Source organism: Olea europaea, chromosome 21 (genome assembly GCF_002742605.1).
Source record: "Olea europaea var. sylvestris chromosome 21, O_europaea_v1, whole genome shotgun sequence".
NCBI classification, from domain to species: domain Eukaryota; kingdom Viridiplantae; phylum Streptophyta; class Magnoliopsida; order Lamiales; family Oleaceae; genus Olea; species Olea europaea.
The window spans coordinates 3,959,417-3,980,255 of NC_036257.1; the positions used below are offsets into that span (position 1 = coordinate 3,959,417).

Consider the following 20,839-nt stretch of genomic DNA (forward strand, 5'->3'; position numbering starts at 1 on the left):
TGAAGGCCCAAATAAGGGGCCCAAGAGTGCGGTAACGCCATCGCCCAAGTTTGCAAGTCGTTCAGAATCTGAACGAATGGAGTGTCATACGGTCGCCCAGAGCTGTTATTCTACTCTCGCCCAAACCTTCAAGTCGCCCAAGGTATCAACAAACATAACGCATCGTGGTTATCAAGGAATGCAATTATCAAGGCAGTTGTTAAAGTAGCCTTATCACGTTCCATGACTCAAGGAATTCAATCGAAAGCGGTTGAACGATGAAAGATAATGGCAGCAGTTAAGAGGCAGTTTCATGACAAAATGGCCACTACAAAGAAAGTGGGTAGTTATAGGACGATCAAGCAGTTTTCAGAGTAGTTAATCACAAAGAGATCGTCTATGAGGTATAAAAGGGAGAAAGGACGCAGAAACAAAGGACCGAATCCAAAACTCTCGAACAGAGAATATGTAATTTTCATTTCCTTAGCTTTTAGACTTAAACATCTTTCTTTCTGTAATTCGTGTACTTGCGCCCCTTGGAGGCACGTTGTTTTTCATTCCCAATTGTAAAGTTCATCGCCAATAAAAGAACACCCCTTTTTGGGACTTTGTCTCAAGATGTTTCGTCCCTTACACAATCGTCTGATCCCTTTTAATTGTTAGCGACTTAACCCGCGCGAAACAGGCCGAAATGCAAAACATAATAAGACGGCATGAATCATCAATCTAAAGCTCTCTAATGGATTTCTTAAAGACAATATTTAAATAAATAAATGTGTCATCTCTTTGTCTCTTTAATATGTTAGGCTTTTAGATAAGACGATTCAAGGTAGTATTGGATAAAGCACGAGAAAGCAAGGTTTTGTGAACATTTTAGGCACGCAGCATCCACTCGATGGCATGACCGTGGTGTGTTATGAAATTAATTTAGTTGAATAAATAAAATTTTCCATTCCAATAGCTTTACTCATTCTGAACAATGTATATAATCTAATAGAATTACTTTAACTGAATAAATAACAATGCGACAACCTAGATTTACTCATTCTGAACAATGTTTGATATTCAACTTCAACAAATTTGATTCAATTGTTAAGAATAAATTTTGTACTAACTACAGGTTCTTCCGTACATTCTTCATATGTTTTTAAGTCGTCAATTTCCAAACTTCCAGATTTAAGGTTGAGTCCAGATCATTTTTGATTGGCAGAGAAGTCGTTTAAAAGTGAAAGGTAAGAAAGTTACCTCAATACTGAAGTCGATCAATCATCACGAAGTGAATCGTTCATATTATACAAAAAAAGGTCTCATTAGAAAAATGTCGGGGGAAAAAGTTAGTGCTACAATTACAAATTTGAGAACAGATGTATCTACACATGAACAGACACTCGCAAGAAAAGAGCCAACTACAATCATACTAGTATGTACCAAAACAGACATGCACAGGGAGGGAGAAATAGAAGAGGGATAGAAATACTTTACAACTCTTTCCAGAGTTTCTCTTTCGACCTTCAACTGCTTGAGCCTACGAGACAAATACTACAAACACAAATGTCATAATAAGTTGGCAGAAAATAGAGATAAAGAGAGGAGAAAGACTGGTAAATATTGAACACCTCTTCATTCCGAATAGGTCTGCAAAGATTAACAAGGGTTAGTAAATAAAGAAAGTATAAACGGAAACCATTGATTCAACAACTTCAACAATTATCTTATTCATCATACAAGTAAACACATACCCTCCTCTTTGTTCGTCAGGACGATCAACAAAACGGAGAAAGGTATCCTCAACCCTAAAGCCAAAGGGAAAAAATTATGGATCAAAATTTTGAATAATCATAATCAAGTACTCTTTTCTATAGGGTACTCATACCAACCTTCCATTGCTAGGAAAAGTAGTTAAACAGCCAGTAGGTGAAAACATTATAAGGGCAACATCTGTGTCACACAAAATTGACAATTCGTTGGTCTTCTTAACAATTCCATCCTTGCGCTTTGCATATGCTATTTGACGGAATTTTGAGTTTTCAATCCTCTTCATTGCAAGCTTCTTGCGACCCATGCAGAGGAAATGAAGCAGAATTGAAAGAAAGAAATTAGTTTGTCCTTCACCGTTGAGTGGGAAAAAGAGAGAGAAAAAAGGGGGAAAAAAGTCAGAATTTAATGCTGAGAATAAAGACAATTTTCTTTTACGATGATTATGAAATCTAGAAATTTCAAGGTCACAATCAATATAGAGCTTACTTTTAAGTCTTCCTTATATTTCTTTGGAAAGCAATTGATAATCTGTAATAGAAATTCAATTCATGATCCTGTATTAAAAAAAGGGGGAAGATATGCAGCTCTTTATCTATTAAAAATCCCAACCGAATATAAAATGAAGTAAATTGCATGGGAATCTATAGACAAATTTTCCCTACTGGTTACTAGAGGATAAGATTGTGTAAAACAAATAACGGATCATATGTCATCAAATTGTGGTCTTATGCTTAGCTCTTGCGAACCTATCACGCCAAAAGTATGTGCTAAGCAAGCTCTACTTTTCTTACGGTCCATCTCCCCAAAGAAAAATAAAAGTTCGTCATGATATGGATGACTGATGAGATTGAATCGCTTCATAAGAATGGCACATGGGATTTAGTAAGATTATCTAAAGATGAGAAAGTTGTTTGTTGCAAATGGGTATTAAAAGAAAGAAGGTACAATAAGAGTTGAAGAAGCTTGATACAAGGCACGACTAGTTCCAAAGGGCTACAGTCAGGATCCGAGTGTAGATTTCACAAATGTATTTTCTCTAGTTGTAAAGTATAGTTTAATTCTTGATTTGCTTGGTATTTTAACCATGCATGATTTTGAGCTTTAACAGTTGGATATGATGACAACATTGTTACATGGAGAGCTTGATGACGACATCTATATATAGCAACCAGAGGATTTTATAGTTGAAGGAAAGAACGACTATGCGAGCAAACTGAAAGAGTCTCTTTATGGCCTGAAATGATTGCTCAAATAGTGGTATAAAAGGTTTGACCCATTTATGACTACTCATAATTTCAAAAGAGATAGTTATGATAGTTGTGTCTATTTATGAAGAGTGATGATGGATCATTTGTTCACATAATCTTATATGTTGATGATATGTTGATAGCAGCCAAAGATAAACGAGAGATAAGAAAAGTTAAAGTTGAACTTATTAAGGAATTTGAGATAAGACAATTAGGATCAACAAAGAAGTTACTTGAAATGGAGAATCTAAGAGATAGAAAGGAAAGCAAATTATACCCATGCTAGAAGGGATACAACGAGGTAGGTGGTAGTGAATAAAAAGATGTCTTCTACGACAGAGGATCACTTGGAGAGATTTGAGCAGAGTATAGAATCAGAGAAAGAAAAAGTACCAGAGGATCTGAAGGTTCAGATAACTGCTCATGTCAGATAATATGATCTACAAATACCCTTCCCATAGTTATTGTAATAGAGGAAGCTAGAAGAACAGTTAGCAAAGTTCTTTATCATCTTTAAAAAGTTTCATGTCAATATCCCACTGATTGAAGCTATATCTCAAATACCAAACTATAAAAAGTTTCTAAAGAAGATCTTATCTAAAAATAGAAAGCTTACAGATTTTGAGACCATAAAGTTAAATAAGGATGTAGTGCCATCTTGTAGAACACATTACCTCCTAAACTAAAAGATTCAGAGAGTCTCAAAATACCTTGCTCAATAGGAAATTATTTGAATTTTAATTGTTTATGTGACTCGGAAGTACGTATAAACCTAATGCCTTTTTTTGTCTAAAGGAACGTAGGTTTGGAAGAGTTGAAGGATAGATCCATTTCCCTTCAATTGGCAGATAGATCAATCAAATACTTATGAGGAGTAGTTGAGAACATGCTCATTAAAGTTAGCAAGTTCATATTTCCGATTGATTTTGTTGTCTTAGATATAGAGAAGCCATGTGATTCGACATTACTTATATTAGGTAGATCCTTCTTGTCAATAACTTGAGTTATCATGGAATGTGAAGTGACGAACTGACATTGAGATTGGATGATAAGTAAGAGAAGTTCATGATCTACATTATTATCGAGAACCCATTACAAGAAGATTTTAGCAAAAAAAGCTAAAGAGGAGTGCAAGTATATTACTGAAAAGATGCAACAAGGCTCAAATAAGACAAAGCCTAAAAATCAAGGAAGCCTTAGTCAATAGAAGAATGAAGGGTTCAAAGTCTAGAGGACAAAAGGAGGATGCAAGGCTGTAAATCGCAAGTAGTGCATAGCTCAAGACAACTATTTGAACCACCATGATCTGTTCCTCCATATAGTCTAGCTAAAGACTATAAATCAAGCACTTTGGGAAGTGGCTCAATTTCCTATCCCTTTTATTTATTTTGCTTTTTGTACTAAATTGCAAATATATTTATTTTGATTATTAGTTTGCATTAGATCAGTTTGGGAGACATCTTCATTATTAACACTTAACCAAGTTAAAGAAAAACATTAATTGATTCAAAAGGACTTGAAATATGCATGTGACATGAAATTGGAGTTTAAACATTAAAAAAAAAAAAAGAATAACTAATTTTGACTCTTTTTATTGTTTTGTTCTCCTCTTAATAGGTACCATGAAAATAATAATTTAATTTGGGATTTGGTGTTTGCAAAAGTATCTAAAAATTTGGTGCCCTAAATCATTTGTCTTGAGAGATATCGGCCTAAAACTCAATACAAGGGTCGTTTAGAAAACAATTGAACTAAAAAAATATTGTTCTCTTTCAAGCCTTTTTTACTTGAGTTCTTATGCCTGTAAGGGTGTTTAGAATTTTGTGCCTTAAATCATCTGATTTGAGAGTTATCGACCTAAAACTTGCTATATGGGTTATCCAAAAAACTTAAAAGAGAGAATACAAAAAGAAAAGAACTTTTGAAAATCAAAAAAAGCAAGTGCATAAAAAAAAATTAAAAAAAATCACTAAATGCCTTGGTCAAACTCCAAACACTTGTTTGAGAAAATTTTACTTTTAACAAAAGATAATTAGCTTAGTTGGATTTTGGAGGTCAAAGTAAACAAATAATTGAAGAATCATTGTTCATTGATTTGTTGACTTGCAGTAGTGACGTCCACCTGAACTAGAAAGGTTGAGGATAGTAGTGAAAAATTCAACCTCAGATTATACATTGGGAATGAGTGAAAAGAAGAAAACTGGTGGCATGTAATTTGTAAATCATAATAGAGATGAAATGGTATATTTGAGCACAGAGGGTCGGAGGTTGAAGTAACTTGTAGATTCATGGTTGACTACTTAATTCCCCACACACACACTTTGGTTTTGCATTGGAAGTGTGGATATATGTTTGGTATTATGACTTTGAAGCATGTTTGTAAAATTAACACTGAGATCTTGATTTATGAGGTAAAAAGCTAGATTATCTAACAAAATATTTCCGTTTGCTTACGTGTATGTTGTTATTTAGGTTTTACTTTTTTTTAAGAACAAACAAATGTTTAAGTTTAAGGGTGTTTGATAAGTGTATTTTATACATTTATTCGAAGCCTAAAATAACGATATTTAGTAGTTCTTTTGACAAAATATATCTTAAATTATTGTATTTTATGTTATACAGGTAAAACTCAATGGTTGAAGGATAAATTGAAAGAAAGATGCAAAAATTGGTTAAAAATGTGAATTCCAAAGTATGGAGACTAAATTGCAAGGATTTCAATAGTTGTTTGGACCATGAAACGAAGATTGAAGATGTTACGGACTCAACTGGATGAAATTGACCAAAATTGCAAGAGAAAATGAATTAAAACAATCAAGAATCGAATTTGAGAACCAAAATGCAAAGTTTGAATGATTTTATGACTACGTGATTGCCTAGTTATAAATTCGGGCGACTGCCGGACTTGTGGTTTCAAAAACAAAAGCTGAAAATATTGCTTAGGATGAGTGCCCACTTTCCTACTAGGAGACAGCCAGGCCAAAATATAAGATCGCAGCCAGTTTCCTTTTTCATTCTAGATTATACATGGAAATTCACTTTCTTGCACGATTTTTGACCTAATTTCACCACTACAAATACAAAACATGGGCATTCATATGAAAAAAACACCTCTCATATACTAAAACACTCTAATATTCTATCAATTCATACATTAAAGGAGACAAAATTAGTAAGTTTGTGAGAGAGTTAAAGGAAATTTGCAAGAAGTCAATCAAGTGAAAATTCATACTTAGTTTTTGGGCGAAAGTGGAGATTCATCAAAAAATTAAAGAGTTTCAAGATTTCAATATTCGTCTTCATCTTCTCAATTTATCAAAAATTCGAGTTATATCTTTTCACTTAAATATCATTTCTTGTAATTTCAATATTGAAAAACTTATCGTTCGACCCAACTAACACCTAGAGGGGGGTGAATAGGTGTTCTTGCGGAATTAAAAACTTTTTCAACAATTCATGCAACAAGTCACACAAATTATAATTAGTCTAGATTAATTCACGTGCTTTATCTACTTATGTTGAATTACCGTTGACAAGTAAATAAATTAAAGCGGTAAAAACACACCAAACATGTTGACGGAGAAACCCAATATGGGAAAAACTCTAGGCACAAGCCAGTAGAGATCCACTATGTAGAAACCAACTTACAGCACGCCAGACTCAATTGACCCTCTCAATTTTTCTGACCTCCTTGCTGTATGAAATCAAGACCCTCCTGGATTTGCAGCTCCGTGCTAAATCCCAGCCTTGTACAATTTCTACCTCCCGTGAATCGCTACGCACTCCAGCTCTTCAAGCAAGTCCTTCCCGGATCTTCAAACTGATGATCTTCTGGAAGTTTAATTGGAGTTGAGAAACAGGTGTTTTGGTGTTTGTGTATTTGATGTTTTTACTCAACAAGCCATGGATTTGGATGAACACTATGAAAGGTTTTTGGCTTGTGATCCTTGGAGAAGAAGGATTTTGATTTTAGGTTGCCAAGGATTTGAAAGAAAATAATCAAAGTGATTTCAATGTGTATATTCGGGTTAATGAACACGAATTGGACGTTTGGTATTTATAGAGGTCGACACATGGTAATGTGGAGCGTCAAATATTCGCGAGCGTTTAAAATTAGGTTTGGCTAGATAACATGGTCGCTCGAGCGACGTGTCTTCCGCTCGAGCGAGGTCATGGCGTGACTCTAGCAAAATCACCGCGCCGTTTGCATCTTCGAGGCATCCCACACAACCCTAGACCAAGCCTACAAACTTTGGTTAATTGCAACTCTAGTCCCTGAACTATTGGACGTTGACAATTTGGTCCTTGACCTTACAATTTTGACAATTTGATCCTTGACTTTACAATTTTGACATTTTGGTCCTTGGTCACAGATTTACCAATTACATATATTCCTAACAAATATATTAGACTAAATTTATACATTACGAGGATGAGATGAACCCTGTGATATTTTTATTTTTTAATTAATTATTTTGATTTTAATTTGGCTTGATTTGTGGATGTTTATTATAATTTTTATTGTTATCAAGAGAGACAATACCATTTAAGCACAGTATAATGTTGTAAGGTTCGATAAAGGATAAAGATATCCTTCTATGCATTATATGGTTTCAATAGGTGTTCTAGCACTTGTTAATGCATTTATCATGCTTGTATCTTTCATCGAAAGATAGAATGGTCATATAAGGAGAATATATTTGATTGCTATTGAAAGAGGCTTTCAACTAAATTTGGAACATTGAAAAATATAAATGATTTCAAATTATCACTTCAATTATTAAACTAAAACATGGAATAACAAGGGAAATTTGACATCTTAGCAATGCATCTCACATATTTGAAAAACAAATTTACTTACTTTCACTAGTTTAATTGATACTTTAGATATTAATATAGAAAACTCACAAAAATAGTTTGCTATTCGATTAAATTTGCAAATAATTTAAATTCGGTCGAACACAGTCTCGTGAATTTGAACTCTACTTACTATTTTATTACCTGTTTACGATCTCGTTCACTTCCGAGAAATTAAACGATCAATCATCCATCAATAGAGACTCATCAACAATCACCACTAAAGTTTGAAATTTGAAACATCCAAAAATTCAACAAACCGGAAACTAGTATTACTCACTAATGACTGAACCATGAATAAGATAATGTAAATTCTTTATTTTCGATTTGAATTAAGGAAAAAAAAAAAAGCTCATTACACCAACAAATGAAAAGAATAGAGCAGATCATTTGTCGGAACTCACTTCAAATCGCAAGTATGGTAATGACATGTAATTGTACAACATGCCAAAATGCTAATTGTAGCCAAAAGCTAGAGAAGAAAAACTATAAACCTTCACTAAATTGCAATTTTAAGAAGTCAAAACTTTCATTGAGATTTTAATATGCTACATTTATTTTAAGTGCATGCAAAACTTTGGGCATGCAAACGAATAATTACTTCTTCCAATAATGATGTGCATCATATTAACGGAGTGATAAATCTATTTTGGGAATTCACTGCCACTTCCTATGACATAAATATTTACTTTGCTAATTGATAGTCATGATCCAAGCCCTAATCTTTTATTTTGGAAATATTAAATTATAACCAAATTAGTCAAAAATAAAACAAGCAAATTTAGTATCTGGTTCTTCAACTGAAATGAACCAGGCCAAAATACAGACAACTCACATCATCAATTAACACCAACAGAAATTTCTATTAAAGTTGGCACATTCATATTTTATTCTAAAATTATTAAACTTTACCTGAAGTCGAGATGCTGAGAAGAAGAGAGGTGGAGTGGTGGACGACGTCGGTGAGATGGGGAGATGAAAGATGGCAAACCCTCGGTATAGAATAGAGATCGGAAAAGAACGGTATTTATTTGGGGATCTTCTTTGAACTTCTTGTATTGTTCAAGCGGAGAGCAGAGTAAGGTCAACATCTATAATTAAAGAATTTTTCGTTTTAAAAATAAGAAAATTTTGTGAGGTCACTCGATGGCATATGCGTCAACTTTTGCTTTTATTTCTATCATTCTTAAAAATCGAACTCGCTCGATCCAAGTTTGACTGTTCCCATTTGAATCGATAAAAAGTTTGAGGTACTAGTTTAAAAGTAGGAACGTGTCAAAATGGTTAATGTTGGACCACTATAAGCAACTCTTAGAAAGAACACATATTTATCTACTTCAAATTTTTATTTCGACAAACTCATAACAGGCCAACATGTTTGTTGACTTTGTTTTTCAGCAAATGCTGACACATGCACAATTTTAATAAATAAATGTGGCCAAACTTGAACCTAAAAACTCCATTTGGCCCTTAACCATGTTTGACATTTAGCCTATATATTTGGCCTCCATTTTTCCAAAAAAAAAAACTCGTTATTTCAAAATTTATTTTCAATTTCACATTCTCAAATAAAATAATTTTACACGTAAGTCGAAAAAAGTTCTAATTGTATGCAACACATTTTCCAAAAAATTACTATTCCAGAACACATTTTTATACAAAAAAATGAGACTCAAACTGGGGCTTAATTTAAAATGTTAAAACTGTTAGGAAATTTTTATTATTAACAATTAAGAATCTCAGGTTATATATTCTGGACAGTTAATAACTCTTCAGAAAAATGAGCATTATTTGAAGACGTTATACATGCCAAAAAGAATAAAAACATTAGAATATGTGAAGAGGATCCATGTTATATACTGACGGAAAAAAAAAAAAAAAATGCTGTTTCCATCAGAGGCATTGTAAAATGCATATCCCACTTGCCACAAATTTTACTGATTCTTATCTGGCTATCGATAAACGTATCATTTTTTGGTATTTTGAACATAGTTAGAAAAAGACACCAACATACAAAATAAGAAAGAAAAAAGTGCTAACCAGACTATCTCCCCATGTTGTCCTTGCGTGTTATTAATTGAATATCCACTCATCGGCAAATAAGATAGCGCAAGTGGACTTCAATGTTTATTTGGCGCAATAAAGCACACTATTTCCCTGAATGGAAGACACATTTACAAATTTTGAGATGCTCTTACTGTTAAGCCCTATAGCATCTGCTCAATCCAGTTATTAAAATCTCGAGCATTAATATTGAGTCAGAGCATTTTTTGAAGATAAATCAAACATATTAGAGCCATTAATATTTACATCTTAACAAGATGCATCATTGATTTATTTTTGTGGTCATGTAACAAAAGACATACAAGCGTATTTCCTGGATGGTTTCCTTATTAGTCAATCATAAAGACGAACGGTCCGATGCAGATAGAACATTGCTACAAACTCAAAACTCACACATTGATCTCCTGAACTAAGAATTACTCCAAACAATTTTCATACTATACATTCACTTCATCTCATGAAATCTTTTGCTTAGAGCCTTGGATAGCCTTGGACAAAGACAAACTCATCATAGTGTGATTTCTAACAAATGAGTGTTGATATTAGTGCACCATGCCTTTACGTGAAAATAGTGTGCTCTTCAACTAGTGTCACAAAAAACCTCCTTTTTCAATCTTTTCTTTCTCTTCAGGATCAAACATCAATTTCAAAGATTCGGTAGAAGGCTCATTGGAATATAAAAAGGCATTGGATTCAAATACAAGAAATTAAAGAGGAAAAACTCCAGATAAGCTGAGAATAATAAGCAATTTGGTTTTAAGAAATAAAATCTATTTTTTGAGGTGAACAACTCGATTCTGTTTGTGAGAAATCATACCAAGATAAGAGAGTAATGCACGTGAATAAAAATAATAGCCAGAAAAAATGTGTAAAAATGGATCAAACAGTGAAGAAAATCGGAGAAGAGGTAGGTATAAATATCCTGTTGTTTTGATGAATGGAAACATTCGAAGAAGGAGATACTGAAGGTCATCAGAAATGGTGATAATTTTAACTTAAACAGTAGCTAACATTGCCATTAACATACAATATTTCGCTGATGAGAATTTTGCCATGAGGTAGATTCTAATGAAACAATGACATGCAATTTGTCTCTCCTAGACGACGGAGGCTAGAATAGAGCCGAGGGATCAATTTAAATAAAACATATTACATACTCCCATCACATAGCTAAACTCACTTATTGACCCATCACATAAGGGAGGGAAAGCATACAATCATTAGTGAGGAGAGACCTTAGAGGCAACGGCCTATTTGTCCTTGAAATGAAGTTCGCGAACCTATCTAGCAATTGGTGAAGTGAAAAGAAACACACAAAGGGAACGAAGAAACTATTTCATTTTGATACCCAATAAATCACGAGCAATTATGTTAAACAGTGTCGGATTATATTTCATAAGCCGCAGCTGATGAGTGAAATACTCATTAACCAATCAATTCATACACTCGACCCAAAAACAAAGTGGGCCACTAATTGCAACTTAATTGGTTTTAATGTTACCTTGCCCAAACTCACTTTTAGGAGGGCTTCCTTATATCTTGGCCCATTACTTTGTGTCTTGACCCAATCTTTGTGTATTAGCCCAAATTGAAATTATACCTAAAGCTATATATATCATCCTCCCTTTGCAAGAAGTCATGTGTTTGCCCCCTTGTGTGAGAAGAGAGAAAACGTGGCTACCCCTTGTGACCTCCTTCGAGTTCTTGCCTATTCTTGTCTTCTCTTTGCCTTTGTGGCTTGCAATCACCACAATATTGTTGTCCCCTTGTGGGTGAGAAAAGAGGAAAGCAACCATAAGTGGATTGAGTTGTGGGTATGATGTTTTGGTTAGTTGGTTGATATATTGATTTGTAAGTTTGATCTGAGCCCAGAATCCGTCGAGTGGAGATTCATTCTACAACATTTGGTGTCGAAGCAAGGTTGTTGGTAGATTTCTAGCCCAAAAATGATTAGAAATTGGCAGAAAAATCGAACTAGAAACTGTCAAGTATTTTCAATTTTCTGCCAGATCTATTTGGGTGTTTTCCAATGAAACCACTTCCCTTTCGGACGAACAAAGACCACCTACATGTTTAGCAGATCGAGGCACACTAGGGTGGGTGGCGCATGACTGGAGTGACGACACGTGTGGAAGCTTGGGACCTCCTCCGGCAACAATCTCTTCAGGTAATTTCCTTCGAATAATGAGATCAACCCTGCAATGGCGTTTGTTTTCAGTTTTGGGTGCTGCTTGAAAACTTGGATGATTTTTCCCCTATGTGTTAGGGATTCAATTTTCCTCAATTGATTGCTGTTGACATTAGGGCAAATAGTAACGGTCCTAAGGTAACAAATTCGCGGTTCTCAAAATTTACGGACTCATATTGGTCCGTTCTGATAAATTGGCTTATCTCAATTTAAATTTCAGCATTATCGTGTCATCGTGTGGGGTTATAATAGGATTGTGGTTACCGTGAAGAGGTAACATTACTTGTGCTAGAAATTTAGGAATATAGGCGCTTCTGTGTTTAATTGATTGCATTCCGTGAAAATTTAAATTTTGTTAACATACCTTCGTGTTCCATTGATTATCCTCTTAGAAAACCTAGACTTCACTCGTTTGAACATTTTCTTGATCTAAGATCGCAAATCTTACGAAACTCTAGGAATCTAGAACGGTGTGTGGCCTTAGGATTACTTTGCATGACCTATCCATGCATGTGGTAGTTTTGTTTTCTTAAAAAAATATCTTTATACTTTGAAGTTGGAATTTTTAATGGGAAATGAGAATTTTCAATTTGGCTACAAAAAATGAAGGGTATTTTGATCCAACAATAAGTTTCAATAGTCATAGATGGCAAATTCCATCAAACATAACAGAAGCACAAAAAGAAGAGTAGGATGAACTTGCTTATACTTTAACTATTTTACACCTATTTGATACTATTTTGAGCAAAATTAGAAAACTTGATTTTATCAAAGAACTTTGACAAAAGTTGGAGGACTTATATTTGCTTAAGTCCACTCCTAACAAATTGTACTTGCTCGAAAGATTTTTCAGTTTTAAAATAGATCCTTCAAAGGATGTTAATGACAATTTGGATATCTTTAACAAATTTGTTTCAAATATTGTTAATTGTGACAAAAAGGTATCTGAAACATATAAAGTCATTATTTTTTAAAAATTTCATGCCTGATTCATATAGAGATGTTAAAAATACAATTAAGTATGGTAGGGATACCTTAACACCTGAGATTGTCATAGACTCACTTAGGAGTAAGGAGATGGAGATTAATACTGGAAAAGAAGATAAGAAGAATGGTGAGTTACATATGATGAGGAGTAGGATGAAACTTAATCAAATAAATCTGGGTAAAGCTCAAAATAGTAGTGATTCAAGTAGTGACTCAAGTGATGAGGGTGGTACAAAGAAGTGCAAGGGACGAGACAAGTCTAGTGGTAGACGGTGCTACAATTATGGCAAGTTAGTGCACTTTATTAGGTACTGTTCCAAGAAGAGAGATAAGCCAAAGGGCAAGTTGAAAGGTGAGGCAAGTTTGGCTTCAGGGTCGAGTGATGATGCTAGTGGGGTTTAATGAGAGTAAACCTAGTAGCATGTGCATCTGTGTGTAATACTTTTTTGCATGTGTGTGATTGCCTAATTCTGTTGCGCAATTGTATGCTACATTTCAATGTGTTTGATATGTGCATTTGCCTGAATTTAAGGCAATATGATTGTTTGGTATAATTGCTTGTATACTAGTGGGATAGGATGCATTAGCAGTATGTTGTATGTCCTTTGGTAAAGTAGAGTATAAATGCATAAGGGTACATTATGGTTTGTACCGGAGATGTGGAGTGTGACATTTGTATCACGAGTGGAGATATGATAAAATGTGTAGAATCATTCATCTGTGAAGAGACCCTGATTAGTTGGTGTGAGAGAGACACTTTTATCACTTTTGTTAAGTGGAGACCCATTATCCACGTAAGTTGGGAGAAGTGATGTGATGATAGAAGATTATCCCGTGGACTTAGAATTTATCGTGACCTACTAGTTAGACATGATTCGAGTGATCAATCTAGTAAGCATAGTAGGTGATACGAAGAGATCTGTGTTCTTGAGTTATGAGTAACACGAAATGAGATAGGATTAGGGCTGTCAATGGATTGTATTTTGATTTGAATCCGAAGAAATTAACGGGAGATAGATTTAGGATCTTAATTTGATAACCGGATTGTGATTCGAATTTGATAATCCATTCACTAAATGAATCGAATATGGATATAGATCAATCCGATCCGATAACAACTTGATCCGACTTATTATAATAATATATTATTTTTTTTATATTATCACATAATTTATGACACAATTTTTTCCATTTTGAAAATTGTATTATACTTTACACGTAATTATCAAATAATAAATAATATTAGATAATACTATAATATTTTTAATTGAAAATTTTGAAAAGATTTAATTTTTTATTAATTAAAATAAGATAAAAGTAAAAATTAATTTATTGATTAGATTTACTATAGTAATTTCTTTTATAACATGAAGTAAATTATTAAACACTTAGAATTGATAAATTGATATTGTATGTAATTAAAATCTTATTGAGGGGCTATGATTTTTAACGAAAATAATAAAGTAAATTCGTAAATACTTATAATTGATAAATTGATATTTTAGAGTGAAATCAGTGGCGTTTGAAAGGTCTATGAGTCTTCTAATAATAGCCTTTAGAATTATCTCAAAATATTATCTAGAGAAAAAGTTATGCCCGTTTTGGTAAATTGCGTCATTTCGAATCCGAGTCTTCTGTCCAGCATATTCGAGCTATATTTTCGTGCTCCAAACATTATCATCAAGGCCCCAAATTTTTATTTGTGGTACATATATGAATGCTTTAGACCTTGTAAAAATTTAATAATTTTTTATAGATATTTGATAGGCCAAATATAATTTTCTTCCGCTTTTGTTCAATCCGTAATTGCTAAATTGCCTCCAAATATTTTCCAAAATCAAATTTCGCCAAAATTGCCTAAGTTTATATGAATAACTACCTCCCATTATATTTTTATATATGTTTCAAAATCCAAAAAACTTTCTAATTTACAAATTATTTTGATTAACATAAAAAAAAAAGTTCGATTATTTTCAACGCTTCAGGTTCTGAGAATTTTGGGGCATTACATGTTATACATGCCACAAAGATTAAAGGCATCAGAATATGTAAAGAGTAACCATGTAAAAAGCTGTTTTTAGCAGAAGCATTATAAAATGCATATTCCAATTGCCACAAATTTTACTGATTCTTATCTGGCTATCGATAAACTTGTCATTTTTCGGTATTTTGAATATAGTTAGAAAAAGACACCAACTTACAAAATAAGAAAGAAAAAAGTGCTATATGGACTATCTCCCTATGCTGTCCTTGTGTGTAGTATTAATTGAATATCCATTCATCGGCAAATAAGATAGCGCAGTGGACTTCAAAGTTTATTTATCACAATAAGGCACACTATTTCCCTAAATGGAAGACACATTTACTAATTTTGAGAGGCTCTTACTATTAAGCTCTATAGCGTCTGCTCAATCCAGTTTTTAAAATATCGAGCATTAATATTGAGTCAGAGCATTTTCTGAAGATAAATCAAACTTATAAGAGCCATTATTATTTACATCTTAACAAGATGCATCATTGATTTTATTTTTGTGGTCACATAACAAAAGACATACACAAGCGTATTTCCTAGATGGTTTCTTTATGCAGATAGAGCATTGCTACAAAATCAAAACTCACACATTGATATCCTGAACTAAGTATTACTCCAAACAATTTTCATACTATACATTCACTTCATCTCTTGAAATCTTTTGCTTAGAGGCCTTGTATAGCCTTGGACAAAGATAAACTCATCATAGTGTGATTTCTAACAAATGAATGTTGATATTAGTGCACCATGCCTTTACGTGAAAATAGTGTGCTCTTCGACTAGTGTCACAAAAAAAACTCATTTTTCAATCTTTTCATTCTCTTCAGGATCAAACATCAATTTCAAAGATTCGATAGAAGGCTCATTGGAATATTAAAAGGCATTGGATTCAAATACAAGAAATTAAAGAGGAAAAACTCCAGATAAGCTGAGAATAATAAGCAATTTGGTTTTAAGAAATAAAATCTATTTTTTGAGGTGAGCAACTCGATTCTGTTTGTGAGAAATCATACCAAGATAAGAGAGTAATGCACGTGAATAAAAATAATAGCCAGAAAAAATGTGTGAAAATGGATCAAACAGTGAAGAAAATCAGAGAAGACATAGGTATAAATATCCTATTGTTTTGACGAATGGAAACATTCGAAGAAGGAAATACTGAAGGTCATCAGAAATGGTGATAATTTTAACTTAAACAGTTGCTAACATTGCCATTAACATTCAATAGTTCGCTGATGAGAATTTTGCCAGAGGTAGATTCTAATGAAACAATGACATGCAATTTGTCTCTCCTAGACGACGGAGGCTAGAATAGAGCCGAGGGATCAATTTAAATAAAACATATTACATACTCCCATCACATAGCTAAACTCACTTATTGACCCATCACGTAAGGGAGGGAAAGCATACAATTATTAGTGAGGAGAGACCTTAGAGGCAACGGCCTATTTGTCCTTGAAATGAAGTTCGCGAACCTATCTAGCAATTGGTGAAGTGAAAAGAAACACACAAGGGGAATGAAGAAACTATTGTATTTTGATACCCAATAAATCCTGAGCAATTATGTTAAACAATGTCGGATTATATTTCATAAACCGCAGCCGATGAGTGAAATACTCATCAACCAATCAATTCATATACTCGACCCAAAAACAAGTTGGGCCACTAATTGCAACTTAATTGGTTTTAATGTTACCTTGCCCAAATTCACTTATAGGAGGACTTCCTTATATCTTGGCCCATTACTTTGTGTCTTGACCCAATCTTTGTGTATTAGCCCAAATTGAAGTTATACCTAAAGCTATATATATATCATTCTCCCTTTGCAAGAAGTCATGTGTTTGCCCCCTTGTGTGAGAACAGAGAAAACGTGGCTTGTGAACTCCTTCGAGTTCTTGCTTATTCTTGTCTTCTCTTTGCCTTTGTGGCTTGCAATCACCGCCATATTGTTGTCTCTTTGTGGGTGAGAAAAGAGGAATGCCACTGTAAGTGGATTGAGTTGTGGGTTTGAAGTTTTGGTTGGTTGGTTGATATATTGATTTGTAAGTTTGATCTGAGCCCAGAGTCTATCAAGTGGAGATTCATTCTACAACATTTGGTGTCAAAGCCAGGTTGTTGGTGGATTTCTAGCCCAAAAATGATTAGCAATTGGCAGAAAATCGAACTAGAAATTGTCTAGTTTTTTCAATTTTCTGCCAGATCTATTTGGGTGTTTTCTAATGAAACCGCTTGCCTTTTGGACAAACAAAGACCACCTGCGTGTTAAGCAGATCGAGGTGCACTAGGGTAGGTGGCGCATGACTGGAGTGACGACACATGTGGAAGCTTGGGACCTCCTCCAGCAACAGTCTCATCCGGCAATTTCCTTCGGATAATGAGATGACCCTGCAGTGGTGTTTGTTTTCAGTTTTGGGTGCTGCTTGAAAACTTGGATGATTTTGCCCCTATGTGTTAGGGATATAATTTTGCTCAATTGATTGCTGTTGACATTAGGGCAAATAGTAACGGTCCTACGGTAACAAATTTGCAGTTCTCAAAATTTACGGACTCATATTGGTCCGTTTTGGTATGTTGGCTTATCTCAATTTAAATTTCAGCATTATCGTGTCATCGTGTAGGGGTGATAATAGGATTTTTGTTACCGTGAAGGGGTAACATTGCTTGTGCTAGGAACTTAGGAATATAGGCTCTATTTGAAGTGTTGGTTTTAATTGCAAGTTAGCAATTGCTTCCATGTTTAATTGATTGCATTGCGTGAAAATTTGAATTTTGTTAACATACTTTTGTGTTGCATTGATTATCCTCTTAGAAAACCTAGACTTCACTCATTTGAACATTCCCTTAATCTAAGATCGCAAATCTTACGAAATACTAGGAATCTAGAACGGTGTATATTATGGCCTTAGGATTACTTTGTGTGACCTATCCTTGCATGTGGTAGTTTTGTTTTCTAAAAAAATGTCTTTATACTTTGAAGTTGGAATTTTTAATGGGAAAGTTGAATTTTCAATTTGGCTACAAAAAATGAAGGGTATTTTGATCCAACAATAAGATTCAATAGTCATAGATGACAAATTTCCTTCAAACTTAACAGAAGCACAAAAAGAAGAGCGGGATGAAGTTGCTTATACTTCAATTATTTTAGACCTATCTGATACTGTTTTGAGCAAAGTCAGAAAACTTGATTCTACCAAAGAACTTTGGCAAAGTTGGAAGACTTATATTTGCTTAAGTCCACTCCTAACAAATTGTACGTGCTCGAGACATTTTTCAGTTTTAAAATAGATCATTCAAAGGATCTTAATGACAATTTGGATATCTTTAACAAATTTGTTCCAGATATTGTTAATTGTGACGAAAAGATATCTGAAACTTATAAAGTCATTATTATTTTTTTTAATTTCATGCCCGATTCATATAGGAAGTTAAAAATGCAATTAAGTATGGTAGGGATATGTTGACACCTGAGATTGTCGTAGACTCACTTAGGAGTAAGGAGATGGAGATTAATACTGGAAAAGAAGATAAGAAGAATGGTGAGTTACATATGATGAGGACTAGGATGAAGTTTAATTAGATATATCTAGGTAAAGCTCAAGATAGTAATGATTCGAGTAGTTACTCGAGTGATGAGAGTGGTAAGAAGAAGGGCAAGGGACAAAACAAGTCTAGTGGTGGATGGTATTACAACTGTGGCAAGTCAGTGCACTTTATTAGTTACTGTTTCAAGAAGAGAGATAAGCTAAAGGGCAAGTTGAAAGGTGAGGCAAATTTGGCTTTAGGGTCGAGTGATGATGCTAGTGGCGTTTATTGAGAGTGAACCTAATTACTGCATGTGCATCTGTGTGTAATCATTTTTGCATGTGTGTGATTGCCTAATTCTATTGCATGATTATATGCTACATTTCAATGTGTTTGATATGTGCATTTGTATGAATTTGATGTAATATGATTAGTTGGTATAATTGCTTGTATACTAGTGGGATAGGATGCATTAGCAGTATGTTGTATGTCCTTTAGTGAAGTAGAGTATAGATGCCTAAGGGTACATTATGGTTTGTACCGGAGAAGTGGAGTGTGACATTTTGATTATGAGTGGAGATGTAATAAAATGTTTAGAATCCTTTATCTGTGAAGAGAGCCTGATTAGTTGGAGTGTACGAGAGGCACTTTTATCACTTCTATTAAGTGGAGACCTGTTATCCACGTAAGTTGGAAGAAGTGATGGATTGATAGAGGAATATCCCGTGGACTTATCTATTAAGCATAGTGGGTGATAAGAAGAGATATGTGTTCTCGAGTTATGAGTAACACGAAATGGGATAGGATTAGGGCTGTCAATGGATTGGATTTTGATTCGAATCCGATGAAATTAACGAGAGATAGATTAATAATCTTAATTCGATAACCCGATCGCGATTCAAATCTGATAATCCATTGACTGAATGAATCGAATATAGATATAGATCAATCCGATCTGATAACAACTCGATCCGATTTATTATAATAATATATTATATTTTTTATATTATCACATAATTTATGACACAATTTTTTCTATTTTGAAAATTGTATTATACTTTACACGTACTTGTCAAATAATAAATAATATTAGATAATACTATAATATCTTTAATTGAAAATTTTGAAAATATTTAATTTTTTATTAATTAAAATAAGATAAAGGTAATAATTAATTTATTGATTAGATTTACTATAGTAATTTCTTTTATAACATGAAGTAAATTATTAAACACTTAGAATTGATAAATTGATATTGTATGTAATTAAAATCTTATTGAGGGGCCATGATTTTTAATGAAAATAATAACGTAAATTCGTAAATACTTATAATTGATAAATTAATATTTTAGAGTGAAATCAGTAGTTTTTGAAAGGTCTATGAGTCTTCTAGTAATAGCCTTCAGAATTACCTTATAATATTATCTAGAGAAAAAGTTATGCCCGTTTTGGTAAACTACGTCATTTCGTATCCAAGTTTTCTGTCCAGCATATTTGAGCTATATTTTCATGCTCCAAACATTATCATCAAGGCCCCAAATTTTTATTTGTGGTACATATATGAATGCTTTAGACCTTTTAAAAATTTCTTAATTTTTGATAGATATTTGCTAGGCCAAATATAATTGTCTTCCGCTGTTGTTCAATCCGTAATTGCTAAATTGCCTCCAAATGTTTTCCAAAACCATATTTCACCATAATTGCCTAAGTTTATATGAATAACTACCTCCCATTATATTTTTATATGTTTCAAAATCCAAAAAACTTTCTAATTTACAACTTATTTTGTTTAATATAAAAAAAAAAAGATCGATTATTTTCAACACTTCAGGTTCCAAGAATTCGGGGCGTTATAGGTTACACATGCCAAAAAGATTAAAGACATTAGAATATGTAAAGAGGAACCACGTAAAAATCTGTCTTTAGCAGAGGCATTGTAAAATGCATATCCCAATTGCCACAAATTTTACTGATTCTTATCTGGCTATCGATAAACTTGTCATTTTTGGGTATTTTGAATATAGTTAAAAAAAGACACCAACTTACAAAATAAGAAAGAAGAAAGTGCTATTCGAACTATCTCCCAATGCTGTCCTTGTGTGTATTATTAATTGAAAATCCACTCATCGGCAAATAAGATAGCACAAGTGGACTTCAAAGTTTATTTATCTCAATAAAACTCACTATTTCCCAGAACGGAAAAGA

At 33.5% G+C, this 20,839-nt stretch overlaps 1 protein-coding gene across 3 annotated transcripts; it reads right to left on the reverse strand.

Moving 5' to 3' along the window:
- Nucleotides 1-692: 692 nt before the first annotated feature.
- LOC111370412 (agamous-like MADS-box protein AGL104) lies at nucleotides 693-8,945 on the reverse strand. 3 transcript variants are annotated; one of them, XM_022992103.1, is made up of 5 exons: nucleotides 8,754-8,945; nucleotides 1,857-1,917; nucleotides 1,719-1,772; nucleotides 1,596-1,614; nucleotides 693-1,518 (listed from the first exon to the last, which is right to left on the reverse strand). In XM_022992103.1, exons 2-5 carry the CDS (start codon nucleotides 1,901-1,903, stop codon nucleotides 1,270-1,272), a joined length of 369 nt encoding a protein of 122 aa, XP_022847871.1. In that variant the 5' UTR covers nucleotides 1,904-1,917; nucleotides 8,754-8,945; the 3' UTR covers nucleotides 693-1,269. The 3 variants fall into 3 exon arrangements, with proteins under 3 accessions (XP_022847871.1, XP_022847870.1, XP_022847869.1); XM_022992102.1 differs by having other exon boundaries at nucleotides 1,857-2,026; XM_022992101.1 differs by having other exon boundaries at nucleotides 1,857-2,029.
- Between the last annotated feature and the right edge of the window lie 11,894 nt (nucleotides 8,946-20,839).

Bases quoted from the DNA above. Each gene is read 5' to 3' on its own strand.
- LOC111370412 (XM_022992102.1), bottom strand. From the start codon at position 2,020: ATGAAGAGGATTGAAAACTCAAAATTCCGTCAAATAGCATATGCAAAG. The intron at 1,773-1,856 runs GTTGGTATGAGT...CTTTGGCTTTAG, and splicing joins ACTTTTCCTAGCAATGGAAG to GGTTGAGGATACCTTTCTCC.